We start from the raw sequence: 13,342 nt of genomic DNA on the forward strand, positions 1-13,342 counted from the left end.
CACATCCCTCCCCATATCTGACCCCATTCCTGCCCCGTATCCCGCCCCATATCTTACCCCATATCCCACCCCATATCTGACCCCACATCCCACCCCATATTCCACCCCATTCCTGCCCCACATCCCACCCCATATCTGACCCCAATCCTGCCCCATATCTGACCCCATATCCCACCCCATGTCCCGCCCCATATTCCACCCCATTCCTGCCCCACATCCTACCCCATACCTGATCCCATTCCCACCCCATATCCCGCCCCATATCTGACCCCATATCCCACCCCATATCTGACCCCATTCCCACCCCATATTCCACCTCATTCCTGCCCCACATCCCTCCCCATATCTGACCTCATTCCTGCCCAACATCTCACCCCATATTCCACCCCATTCCTGCCCCACATCCCCCCCCACACTCACCCCCCAGCTGCAGCTCCGTGCACTCCCCGCTCTGCGCCCCACATCCGTACAGCCGCCCCACAGCCGGCGCCCCCACAACCACCCTATAGGGGGAGGAACATGACTTATGGGGCTGCCCTATAGCTGTGGGTCTGCCCCATAGCCGTGTAGGGCTGCCCCACAGCTGTGGGTCCCATAGCGGTGTGGGGCTGCCCCATAGCCGTGGGTCCCATAGCGGTGTAGGGCTGCCCCATAGCCGTGAGTCCCATATCCATGGGTCTGTCCCATAGCTGTGTGGGGCTGCCCCATAGCTGTGGGTCCCAAAGCTGTGTGGGGCTGCCCCATAGCCGTGTGTCCCATAGCCGTGTAGGGCTGCCCCATTGACGTGTGGGGCTGCCCTATAGCTGTGAGTCTACCCCATAGCCGTGTAGGGCTGCCCCATAGCTGTGTGGGGCTGCCCCATAACCGTGGGTCCCATAGCGGTGTGGGGCTGCCCCATAGCTGTGGGTCCCAAAGCTGTGTGGGGCTGCCCCATAGCTGTGTGGATCTGCCCCATAGCCTTGTAGGGCTGCCCCATAGCTGTGTGGGGCTGCCCCATAGCAGTGTAGGGCTGCCCTATAGCCGTGAGTCTGCCCCATAGCGGTGTGGGGCTGCCCCATAGTTGTGTGGGGCTGCCCCATAGCTGTGGGTCTACCCCATAGCGGTGTGGGGCTGCCCCATAGCTGTTGGTCCCATATCTATGTGTCTACCCCATAGCCATGGGTCCCATATCCATGGGTCTGTCCCATAGCTGTGTGGGGCTGTCCCATAGTTGTGTGGGGCTGCCCCATAGCCGTGGGTCCCATAGCTGTGTGGGGCTGCCTCAAAGCTGTGTGGGTCTGCCCCATAGACGTGGGTCCCATAGCCATGTGGGGCTGCCCCATAGCCGTGGGTCCCATAGCTGTGTGGGGCTGCCCCATAGCCGTGGGTCCCATAGCCATGTGGGGCTGCCCCATAGCCGTGGGTCCCATAGCTGTGTAGGGCTGCCCCATAGCCGTGGGTCCCATAGCTGTGTGGGGCTGCCCCATAGCCGTGGGTCCCATAGCAGTGTGGGGCTATGGGTCCCGTATGGGGTGGTTATGGGGCAGGGCGGTTCCTTACCGTCCCCCTTGTAGGGCCAGCACCCCATAACCGAAGCTGGGGGTCCCGGGCAGCTCCAGGATCCGCTGTGGGGTGACTTGGAGCTGGAAGCACCAGGTGGGGGGCAGGACAACTTGGGGGGCACAAAGGGGGCAGTGTGGGGATACTGCGACCCATAGCGACCCCATAGAGACCCATAGGGACACATAGGGACCCACAGCGACCCCATAGAGACCCATAGGGACCCAAAGGGACACATAGGGACCCCATAGAGACCAATAGCGACCCCATAGAGACCCATAGAGAACCCATAGGAACACATAGAGACCCCATAGCGACCCATAGGGACACATAGGGACCCATAGAGACCCATAGGGACACATAGGAACACATAGGGACATATAGGGACACATAGGGACACATAGGGACCCATAGAGACCCATAGGGACACATAGAGACCCATAGAGACACATAGGGACACATAGAGACCCCATAGGGAGACATAGGGACACATAGAGACCCATAGGGACCCATAGAGACCCATAGGGACACATAGGGACCCATAGGGACACATAGGGACACATAGAGACCCATAGAGACCCATAGAGACACATAGGGACACATAGAGACCCTAGAGACCCACAGGGAAACATAATAGAGACCCATAGAGACCCATGGAACCCCATAGGGACACATAGGGACACATAGGGAGACATAGAGACCCATAGAGACCCATTGGGACACATAGGGACCCATAGAGACCCATAGTGACCCATAGAGACCCATACGGACCCATAGGGACCCATAGAGACCCATAGGGACACATAGAGACCCATAGGGACACATAGGGACACATAGAGACACATAGGGACACATGTGGCACCCCATGTCACCCCATAGCACCCCATAGCGCCCCATAGCTTCCCACAGCCCCACATAGACCCCATAGCACCCCATAGAGACCCATAGCGACCGATAGAGCCCCATAGCCCCACATAGCAACCCATAAAGCCCCATAGAGACCTATAGAGCCCCGTAGAGCCCCATAGCCACCCCATAGCACCCCACAGAGACCTATAGAGCCCCATAGCCACCCCATAGCACCCCATAGAGCCTCACAGCACCCCATAGCCACCCCATTTAACCCCATAGCACCCCATATCCACCCCATATCACCCCATAGAGCCACATAGCCACCCCATAGCACCCCATAGAACCCCACAGCACCCCATATCCACCCCATAGCCACCCCATATCAGCCCATAGAGCCCCATAGAGACCTATAGAGCCCCATAGCCATCCCATAGTACCCCATTTCTCCCCTTAGAGCCCCATAGCTACCCCATAGCACCCCATAGAGCCCCATAGCCACCCCATAGCACCCCATAGAGCCCCACAGCACCCCATAGCCACCCCATATCACCCCATAGAGACCTATAGAGCCCCATAGCCACCCCATAGCACCGCATAGAGCCTCACAGCACCCCATAGCCACCCCATTTCACCCCATAGCACCCCATAGCCACCCCATAGAGCCCCATAGAGCCTCACAGCACCCCATAGCCACCTCATTTCACCCCACAGCACCCCATATCCACCCCATAGAGCCCCATAGAGACCTATAAGCCCCATAGCCACCCCGTAGCACCCCATAGAGTCCCACAGCACCCCATAGCCACCCCATAGCCACCCCATAGCAACCCATAGCGACCCATAGAGACTCATAGCGATCCATAGCCACCCGTAGCACCCCATAGAGACCCATAGAGACATATAGAGCCCCAAAGCCCCCATAGCAACCCATAGCAGCCCCATAGAGCCCCATAGAGACCTATAGAGCCCCATAGCCCCCCATAGCACCCCATAGAGCCTTACAGTACCCCATAGCCACCCCATTTCGCCCCATAGAGACACATAGCACCCCATAGAGACTCATAGTGATCCATAGCCACACCATAGCACCCCATAGAGACCTATAGCACCCCATAGAGCCCCACAGTACCCCATAGCCACCCCATAGCACCCCATAGAGCCCCATAGCCACCCCATAGCGCCCCATAGAGCCCCACAGTACCCCATAGCCACCACATAGCACCCCATAGAGACCAATAGCACCCCATAGAGCCCCATAGAGCCCCATAGCCCCCCATAGCACCCCATAGAGACCCATAGCCACCCCACAGCCACCCCATATCACCCCATAGAAGCCCCATAGAGACCTATAGAGCCCCATAGCCACCCCACAGCACCCTATAGAGCCCCACAGCACCCCATAGCCACCCCATTTCACCCCATAGCACCCCATAGAGCCCCATAGAGACCTATAGAGCCTCATAGCCACCCCATAGCACCCCACAGATCCCCATAGAGACCTATAGAACCCCATAGTCACCCCATAGCACCCCATTTCACAACATAGAGCCCCATAGCCACCCCATATCACCCCATAGAGCCCCATAGAGACCTATAGAGCCCCATAGCCCCCCCATAGCTCCCCATTTCTCCCCATAGAGCCCCATAGCCACCCCATAGCACCCCATAGAGCCCCATAGCCACCCCATAGCCACCCCATATCACCCCATAGAAGCCCCATAGAGACCTATAGAGCCTCATAGCCACCCCATAGCACACCATAGATCCCCATAGAGACCTATAGAGCCCCATAGTCACCCCATAGCACCCCATAGAGCCCCATAGCCACCCCATAGCACCCCATTTCACACCATAGAGCCCCATAGCCACCCCATATCACCCCATAGAGCCCCATAGAGACCTATAGAGCCTCATAGCCCCCCCATAGCACCCCATTTCTCCCCATAGAGCCCCATAGCCACCCCATAGCACCCTATAGAGCCCCATAGCCACTCCATAGCCACCCCATAGCACCCCATAGAAGCCCCATAGAGACCTATAGAGCCTCATAGCCACCCCATAGCACACCATAGAGCCCCATAGCCACCCCATAGCACCCCATTTCACACCATAGAGCCCCATAGCCACCCCATATCACACCATAGAGCCCCATAGAGACCTATAGAGCCCCATAGCCACCACATAGCACCCCATAGAGCCCCATAGAGCCCCACAGCCACCCCATAGCACCCCATAGAGCGCCATAGAGCCCCATAGCCACCCCATAGCACCCCATAGAGCCCCATAGAGACCTATAGAGCCTCATAGCCACCCCATAGCACACCATAGAGCCCCATAGAGACCTATAGAGCCTCATAGCCACCCCATAGCCACCCCATAGACCCCCCACATATAGGGTCCCCCCTCACCCCCCATCAGGACCCCCATGAGGCAGGTTGTGGGGCCGCCCATGATTTGCCGCCTCGCTGTGGGGCCGCAGCTTCCTTCCGCCCCACAACGGAAAGGGATGTGGGGAGATGTGGGGCGGGGAAAGGAAATGGGGCTGTGGGGCACCACTGTGGGGTCTATGGGGCCGAGGTGGGGTCTGTATGGGGTCTATGAGACCTATATGGGGTCTATGGGGCCTGTATGGGTTCTATGGGGCCTATATGGGGTCTATGGGGTCTGTATGGGGTCTATGGGGAACCATTATGGTGCCTATATGGGATTTGGGACCTATGTGGGGTCTATGGGGCATATATGGGGTCTATGGGGCATATATTGGGTCTGTATGAAATTTGGGGTCTATGGGGCCTATATGGGGTCTACGGAGCCTCTATGGGGTCTATGGGGAACCATTATGAAGCCTATATGGGATTTGGGGCCTGTATGGGGTCTATGGGACCTGTATGGGGTCTATGGGGCCTATATCGGGTCTGTATGGGATTTGGGATCTATGGGGCCTATATGGGGTTGTGGGGGACCATAGTGGGGCCTATATGGGGTCTATGGGGCCTATATGGGGTCTGTATGGGATTTGGGATCTATTGGGCCTATATGGGGTTGTGGGGGACCAGAGTGGGGCCTATATGAGACTGTGGGGTATATAGTGTCTATGGGGTACCATTATGGGGCCTATATGGGGTCTATGGAGCCTGTATGGGATCTATGGGGAACCATTATGATGCCTATATGGGATTGTGGGGCCTATATGGGGTCTATGGGGCCGAGGTGGGATTGTGGGGGACCAGAGTGGGGCCTATATGGCATTGTGGGGTCTATAGGGTTTATGGGGCCTATATGGGGTCTGTATGGGATGTGGGATCTATGGGGCCTATATGGGGTTGTGGGGCCTATATGAGGTCTATGGGCCTATACGGGGTCTGTATGGGATTTGGGATCTATGGGGCCTATATGGGGTTGTGAGGGGACCATAGTGGGGCCTATATTGTGTTGTGGTACCTATATGGGGTCTATTGGGCCTATATGGGGTCTGTGGGGCCTATATGGGGTTGTGGGGGACCAGAGTGGGGCCTATATGAGACTGTGGGGTATATAGTGTCTATGGGGCACCATTATGGGGCCTATATGGGGTCTATGGGGCCTGTATGGGGTCTATGGGGAACCATTATGGTGCCTATATGGGATTGTGGGGCCTATATGGGGTCTATGGGGCTGAGGTGGGATTGTGGGGGACCAGAGTGAGGCCTATATGGTATTGTGGGGCCTATATGGGGTCTGAGGCCTGTCTGGGGTCTGTATAGGATTTGGGATCTATGGGGCCTATATGGGGTTGTGGGGGACCAGAGTGGGGCCTATATGGGGTTGTAAAGCCTATATGAGGTTGTGGGGCTTATATGAGGTCTTGTATGGGGTTGTGGGGGACCACAGTGAGGCCTATATGGGATTGTGGGGTCTATATGGGACCTATATGGGATTTGGGGCCTGTATGGGGCCTATGGGGCACCGTTATGGGGCCTATGTGGGGTTGTGGGTCTTATATAAGGTCTATGGGGCCTATATGGGGTCTGTATGGTATTTGGGATCTATGGGGCCTATATGGTGTTTTGGAAGACCAGAGTGAGGCCTATATGGGGTTGTGGGGCCTATATGGGGTCTATGGGGCCTACATGAGGTCTGTATGGGATTTGGGATATATGGGGCCTGTAGGGGGTTGTGGGGGACCATAGTGGGGCCTATATGAGGTTGTGGGGCCTATGTGGGGTCTATGGGGCACCATTATGGGGCGTATATGGGGTCTATGGGGCCTGTATGGGGTCTATGGGGAACCATTATGGTGCCTATATGGGGTTGTGGAGCCTATATGGGGTCTATGGGGCATATATGGGGTATGTGGGGCCTATATGGGGTTATGGGGAACACAGTGGGGCCTGTATGGGGCCTATGGTGCACTAATATGGTGCTTATATGGGTTTGTGGGCCTATATGGGGTCTATGGAGCCTATATGGGGTCTGTATGGGATTTAGGATCTATGGGGCCTATATGGGGTTGTGGGGGACCAGAGATGGGCCTATATGGCGTTGTGGGGCCTGTATGGGGTCTATGGGGCCTGTATGGGGCTGTGGGGGACCACAGTGAGGCCTATATGGGATTGTGGGGCCTATATTGGGCCTATATGGGATTTGGGGCCTATATGGGGTCTGTATGTGATTTGGGATTTATGGGGCCTGTATGGGGTTTGGGGGGACCATTATGGGGCCTATATGGGGTCTATGGGGCTTATATGGGGTCTGTATGGGATTTGGGATTTATGGGGCCTGTAGGGGGTTGTGGGGGACCAGAGTGGGGCCTATATGGGGTTGTGGGGCCTATATGGGGTCTATGGGGCCTGTATGGGGCTGTGGGGGACCACAGTGAGGCCTATATGGGGTTGTGGGGCCTATATGGGGTCTATGGGGCCTGTATGGGGCTGTGGGGGACCACAGTGAGGCCTATATGGTATTGTGGGGTCTATATGGGGCCTATGGGGCACCATTATGGTGCCTATATGGGGTTGTGGGGGACCAGAGTGGGGCATATATGGGATTGTGGGGCCTATATGGGGTCTGAGGGGCCTATATGGGATTGTGAGGCTCGTATGGGGTCTATGGGACCTGTATGGAGTTTGGGGGGGACCATAGTGAGGCCTATATGGGGTTGTGGGGTCTATAGGGTCTATGGGGCACCATAGTGGGGCCTATAAGGAGTTGTGTGTCCTATATGGGGTCTATGGGGCCTATATGGGGTCTGTATGGGATTTGGGATCTATGTGGCCTATATGAGGTCTGTGGGGCATTATTATGGGGCCTATATGGGGTCTATGGGGTCTGTATGGGGTCTGTGGGGCACCATTATGGGGCCTATATGGAGTTGTGGAGCCTATATGGGATCTATGGTGCCTATATGGGGTCTGTGGGGCCTATATGGGGTTGTGGGGAACATAGTGGGGCCTGTATGGGGCCTATGGGGCACCATTATGGAGCCTATTTGAGGTTGTGGGGCCTATATGGGGTCTATGGGGTTGTGGGGCCTATATGAGGTCTGTGGGGCCTATATGAGATCTATGGGGCCTATATGGGGTCTGTATGGGATTTGGGATTCTATGGGGCCTATATGGGGTTGTGGTAGACCATCGTGGGGCCTATTTGGGTTGTGGGGCCTATATGGAGTCTATAGGGCCTGTATGGGGCTGTGGGGGACCACAGTGAGGCCTATATGGGATTGTGGGGTCTATATGGGGCCTATGTGGGATTTGGGGCCTATATGGGGTCTTTATGTGATTTGGGATGTGACTTGGTGTGTCGTTCCTTGGTTGGTCCTTCCGTGAAACTTTGTATCCATCGGGGCGCGCTTTGCCTGTAACTATGCAGAGTACACACTCTACCCATAAAATTAGAGTGTTCTGCAACCCTTGTGGCCTCCATATTCCACCATCACATCCCGGTCCTAATGAACAAGCACTCCACCACAATGCTGCCACATCCCGGTCTTAATGAGCAAACATTTTATCACAGTCACAATGCCCAGCTGCGTGCCCTAGGAGTTCTGTGCCCCAGTAGCAGCACTCGTTGTGGCTGTAGCGGTGGTGGTAGCAGCATGGCACGAGTTCTGGGGGCCTCGGCCCCCACCTGCCTTGCCTTCCTCCTCGTACTGATAGCCATGTGTTGTCAGGAGGCTTGTGCTGCTCCGTGGCGAGCAGCAGAAGCAGGTGGGTGGGCAGAGTTGGGTAAAAAATGAGCAGAACTGAGGGTGAGAAGCCCAGGTTCTGGTTGCAGTGGCTCTGTGCCGTGTTGCCCTAGGGCTGCCTTCGATGGGGGGTGTGTTGGAGAGGGGAGACAGGCAGCACCACAGGAGCTGGGCAAGGGCATGAGGAAGCCCTGTGCTCCCACGGCTCTGCCGCTGGATGGCTGGAGCATGCTCTTCATCCTGGGGGTGTCCTAGGGGAGAACTCGTAAGATGTGTGCTGGGAAAAGCATGAGCGTTTCTGCTCCAGCTGCCTGATGCTCCCCATAGAAAAATCCCGGTTCAGAGACCCCCAGCTGTAGCCCAGATGAGTTCAGGCACCTTTTCTTTGTATGCTCTTCCACGTGGTCCCAGAGGGGTGCTGCACATTGCCAGGAGGGAGCATTTGTAAAGCTGCTGAGTGCCAGGCTCCAGGTCACCCTGGCACCTCTATAGCTTTGGCAATCACGGCCTGAGTCTCCCATCCCGTTACCTGGCCCCTTCCCTGCCACTAAGGGAGAGGAAGATCACAGCATGCAATGGGAACATCCCTCTTCTGTTCTTTATTCTAGATGATGACATTGGTACTGCTCCAGACGACTGGAAGGAGACTGCTTTTGTGCCTCAGAGGAAACTCCGAGGTAAGTTGTGAGTGTCTGTTTCTTCGGAGGTAGAAAAATTAGTGCTGTAATAGCTTATTTGGGTACATAAGGACCTCCAAAGGTCTTTCAAGTCTCTTTGTGCTCTGAAGGTCGTACACAGATCAGTCATGAGTATTTTTTTACGTGGAGAATTGTCACATTTCAGTGGGAAGGCGGCCCTTGCCAGTCTTTGCTCCTATTCCTTTGCTGTTTGGGCCATGTCATTCCCAGACCTGCAGCCAGTCCTCACATGTCACTGCAGGAAAAAACAACAAAGCAGACCCCTGTGCGCAGTGGAAGCTCTCCTCACCTGTGTCTGATCACTCTTGTGCCTGCAGGCCCCTTTGATGCTTTTCCAAAGCAAAGTCGTGTCCCTGAGCCTGGGGTGGATGCCAGAGGTAAGTCACCAGTCTTCATCTCATGATCTTTGCTCATATTTGGCTGTGGAAGTTCAGGGGGGGGTTCATCTTTTCACTGCCTGGTGATTTCTTCCCCATGATAAGCTTGGGTAGTCACTGTTTCTTGGGTGCTGCATGCTCCCAGCATCCCGTTGACTTTGTCTCCGTACATCAGAGATCTCCCCACTAAGAAAACCTTGAGGGGCCAAATGTTCTTCTATGCCTTCTCTGAAGATTGTTTTACATGGCCTGGAGAGAGTATCTGGAAAGCTGCTGAGTGCCAGCCAACTGCCCACCTGGCTTCTCTGCAGCTTTGCAACTTTTGACCCAGGTCTGAGTGCCATGTCATCACCTGAGCCCCTTCCAGTCACTGCAGGTCCCTAAGGAAGAGAGAAATCACAGCATACCATGGCACCCAAACAGCAGCACCCTGGCACATGAGTGGCAGGCCTGGCTGCCCCCAGGCATCAACACCAGGAGATGTTTCTCGTCAATGCTGTGCCTATAAGCAGTGCCTTGCCAAAGCCTCAGCACAATCCAGCCTGTGAGCCTCAGGGCAATCCCACAGGAAAGGGCCTTTAGATCTTGCCCTTTCTTTTCCATCCCCTTCCCTTCTCCAGGCAGTTCTGCACACGGCTCCTTTTTGGACTGTCACGGTGCCACTGCAGGCACCCAACAACTATTTGCCAGATGCTTCTGTGTGGCAGGGAGAGGAGAGTGCTGTGGAGCAGTGCTGTCATTCCAGTCTAAACAGGTGTCTGACAGGAGCTGCTCTGTCTGTGTTTGTTGACAGCTCCTAGTGGAGTTGAATGGCATCCAGATTCCCAGCTGAGCTCCAGGACAGAAGCCCCAGCGATTCGAATGGGTACGTCATGAGATTTTACTTCTTTTGAGAGATGGCAGCTCACAGTCCTAATGTCAGCCAGGCATGTCTGCAGGTGTGAGTGAGAATGCACACCTGTGTGTGTGTGCCCTGCCCTCGCACAATGCCCTGGTCCCATTCAGTGATGCTGTTATGCGTTTATGTAAGTTGCAGTGTGTGGTGAAAAGTTCTCATTCTTTGGTTGCAGAAGTGCCTCCAGGGAAGGCCGTGCTAAATCCTTAGTTGTGCTGGAACCCCACAGGCATCCCAGGGGTGGCTGTTGTCGTTACTGGCTGCACTGAAAAGACCATTCAGTTTAATACCTTGTTTGTCTGAAAGTTATCTTAATGCTTTCTGTTTAGGTCCTGAGAAACAGAAAGAGGCCCTGGAAAGAGGAAAATATTTGCAGACACTGCCCTCTCTGCTAATGAAAATCAAGAAAGACAAAGCACGTGGTAGGTGTATTTCCGTCTGTTCCCTGAAAGACTTGTGAAGCTGAATTTCTAGAAAAACATGTGGAGAAACTGTACCATCTTCCTGATGAGAAGCAGTTACTTACAGTCCCACTCTCTTACCTCCTTTCTAAAGAGACAGGTGGAGCACCTATGCGCTGGCTTGCATTTCAAAACGGCAGAGTTCGCACATTGACTGTCCCCCCGAGAGTAAAAGAGGCCATGCAGACAGCAACTGTCACTCCAGGTAAGGGCTGCTCATAGTGGCTTTGTGGTTAGAGGTTGCTCCCCTCCCACTGCAGCCAGTTCCCAGGGACTTAGGAACCTTGTCCTGTTGGGAACTAGGCCACCAGAACCACATTCAGCAGATAAGGAGAGGAAACAGGACCCACCATAGTACCTCCTGTGCACAGACCCTGCATTCCAGAGCTTGCTGTGCTTCCCCTGAGCCACCAGGCACAACAGCAGCCCGGAGCGGGATCCTTCCTGTGGCTGTTCTTGTCCACGTCGCTCAAAGCAGCAGCTGGTGAAACAGATCCACATTGTTTTTCCAGGTGCGGATGGTGAGGAACATGCAAATGCCGCAGTAAATAATTTTATCAGGAAGTACTGCCTGGGATTCGGTGTGGCTATCTTCGTTACCACGCCGATGGCAATGTTTTCATGCTATCGTCTTGTCTGGCTACGGAGGCAGATAAACCAGTGAGTTCTTGTTCACCCCCAGCCCCATCCTGCCCCCCTCTTTACTATAGGGCTCCTGTGAGCCAGGAGGCATTTCTAGGTAAAGCAGCATAGAGAAGCCAGTTAGTTGTTGCCTAACACTGTCTGAGATTGATGCTGTCAGATGTTTTAACTGGCTGAGCCATTCCTGCTGCATGTTCTTACTGCTGGGCCTGAGACAGGCCGGGAGCTGAGGGTGGCTCTACCATGCACTGTGAGGAAGGAGAGCAGGGGGTTCTCCTGTGCCCTCAGCATGTTTCTTTCTCTGCAGGCGCCGTGCTGCAGCTGCTGCAGACGAGAATACTGCCTGCAGGAAGTGGTACTTGGAAAGATGGCTTGCTCACCTCAACGAACAGCTTCCTTGCCTCAAGGCGGTGGACAGAAAGACAGGGCACCAACAACGACCAGCCCAGCAGCCGCAGAGCACCACCAGAGCGGCCCCTGCCAGGCCTGACGGCTGTCGGGCTCAACTGCCCCCACTGCGGCCCCTGTAGCCCACCAGCCCAGGCTCCGTGGCCCCCGGGAAGTACATCAGGCCCAGCAGCCCCTATCCACCCTGGGCATCAACACCTCTTTCAGGGGACAGGAGGGACCCACCTGGTTTGGAAGCTTGCAGTCATCGGCTGGCACCCAAACAGCAGCACCCTGGCAGATGAGTGGCAGGCCCAGCTGCCCCCAGGCATCAACACCACCCTCCTGTCCCCCACCACCATCCTTCAGGGGTTGGCAGTGGCTCCCTCGGAGCATCACCTGGGGGCAGCCACCGCCTGGGGGAAGCTTGAGAGGCCCGTCAGCCCCCAGCACCATCTCTGCCCTCACCCTCCCCTCCACCATCCATCAGGGGATGGAAGCGACCACAGCAGAGTATAGACCTGGGGACATCATCCAACAGACGGACGACCATTGCCTGGGGGAAGCCAACTGGCCCAGCAGTCCCCTGCACCCCCCAGGAACTGTCACCAACCTCCCACTTCCCTCCACCATCCTTCAGGAGGTTGGAGCAGCCCCCACAGGGTGTCAGTTTGAGGGCATCATCAGACACCCAGAAAACTACAGCCAGGGGAAAGCATACCAGGCCCCACAGCTCCCAGCCCCCCACAGCACCAACTCTGCCCTCCCGCTCCTCTCCACCATCCTTCAGGATGTGGGAGTGCCCCCCCCCCCAACAGGGTCGGCTTGGGGGCATCATGCAACACCTGTAAAACCTCTGCCTGGGAGAAGTATGACAGGCCCAGCAGCCCCAAGATCCCCCCAGCACCACCTCTCTCTTCAGGCTCCTCTCCACCATTGGTCAGGGGGTGGGAGCATCATCACTGGTCAACACAACAGGGGGTTCTTTCTTTAACATCCTTATTCCACCTTCTGAACTGAGTATAGCTTTTCTACAAAAATTCTCAGCACCACACATGATCATATTCAAAACATCTATAACTATACAGAATATAGATATTCAAAACATCTATATGGAATATAGATATTGTAAATTAATTCAATAAAATTCAACAACAAAACAAAATAACCAAGAAGCTGCTTCCTTCAAAAGACAGAGTATTCTGACGAGGAGAAAACAGCAATACTAACATCACGTCACGGCGTTGCCATCAGGGCTCAAGCTAAGGCAGCCAGCTGACCAGGGCAGAATTTGTGTTAGACGCTGCTCAGTGACAACACCCAGA

At 55.2% G+C, this 13,342-nt stretch overlaps 3 protein-coding genes across 3 annotated transcripts in view; 2 read left to right on the forward strand and 1 right to left on the reverse strand.

Moving 5' to 3' along the window:
- The window catches only part of LOC107321102 (integrin alpha-L-like), a 51,887-nt gene extending 46,994 nt beyond the window's left edge, over positions 1 to 4,893 (reverse strand). The window contains exons 1-3 of the mRNA XM_085518627.1: positions 4,800 to 4,893; positions 1,540 to 1,651; positions 421 to 503 (exon numbers count right to left, since the gene is read on the reverse strand). Of these exons, the coding sequence (XP_085374753.1) occupies positions 421 to 503; positions 1,540 to 1,651; positions 4,800 to 4,842 (238 nt within the window). The 5' untranslated portion in view covers positions 4,843 to 4,893. The remainder of the gene's footprint in view (positions 1 to 420; positions 504 to 1,539; positions 1,652 to 4,799) is intronic.
- A 1,536-nt stretch (positions 4,894 to 6,429) lies between these two features.
- LOC146757979 (uncharacterized) lies at positions 6,430 to 10,987 on the forward strand. Its single transcript, XM_085518628.1, has 6 exons — positions 6,430 to 6,450; positions 8,412 to 8,518; positions 9,110 to 9,234; positions 9,573 to 9,632; positions 10,426 to 10,497; positions 10,857 to 10,987. The coding sequence occupies exons 1-6, from the start codon at positions 6,430 to 6,432 to the stop codon at positions 10,985 to 10,987; spliced, it is 516 nt and encodes a 171-aa protein (XP_085374754.1).
- Positions 10,988 to 11,014: 27 nt separating this feature from the next.
- On the forward strand, positions 11,015 to 13,079 carry LOC146757980 (uncharacterized). Its single transcript, XM_085517967.1, has 3 exons — positions 11,015 to 11,193; positions 11,501 to 11,648; positions 11,938 to 13,079. The coding sequence occupies exons 1-3, from the start codon at positions 11,100 to 11,102 to the stop codon at positions 12,158 to 12,160; spliced, it is 465 nt and encodes a 154-aa protein (XP_085374093.1). The 5' UTR covers positions 11,015 to 11,099; the 3' UTR covers positions 12,161 to 13,079.
- The last annotated feature ends 263 nt before the right edge of the window (positions 13,080 to 13,342 follow it).

This window comes from Coturnix japonica, chromosome 17 (genome assembly GCF_054131305.1).
Source record: "Coturnix japonica strain WE chromosome 17, WE-NBRP24, whole genome shotgun sequence".
Taxonomy (NCBI): Eukaryota; Metazoa; Chordata; class Aves; order Galliformes; family Phasianidae; genus Coturnix; species Coturnix japonica.

Excerpts from the sequence above, each read along its gene's own strand:
- LOC146757980 (XM_085517967.1), top strand. The coding sequence starts at position 11,100 with ATGCGCTGGCTTGCATTTCAAAACGGCAGAGTTCGCACATTGACTGTC. Across the intron at positions 11,194-11,500 it reads GACAGCAACTGTCACTCCAG|GTGCGGATGGTGAGGAACAT; the intron begins GTAAGGGCTGCT and ends TTGTTTTTCCAG. Across the intron at positions 11,649-11,937 it reads CTACGGAGGCAGATAAACCA|GCGCCGTGCTGCAGCTGCTG; the intron begins GTGAGTTCTTGT and ends CTTTCTCTGCAG.
- LOC146757979 (XM_085518628.1), top strand. The coding sequence starts at position 6,430 with ATGGTGTTTTGGAAGACCAGA. Across the intron at positions 8,519-9,109 it reads CCTGCCTTGCCTTCCTCCTC|GGAGAGGAAGATCACAGCAT; the intron begins GTACTGATAGCC and ends CCTGCCACTAAG. Across the intron at positions 9,235-9,572 it reads GCCTCAGAGGAAACTCCGAG|GCCCCTTTGATGCTTTTCCA; the intron begins GTAAGTTGTGAG and ends TTGTGCCTGCAG.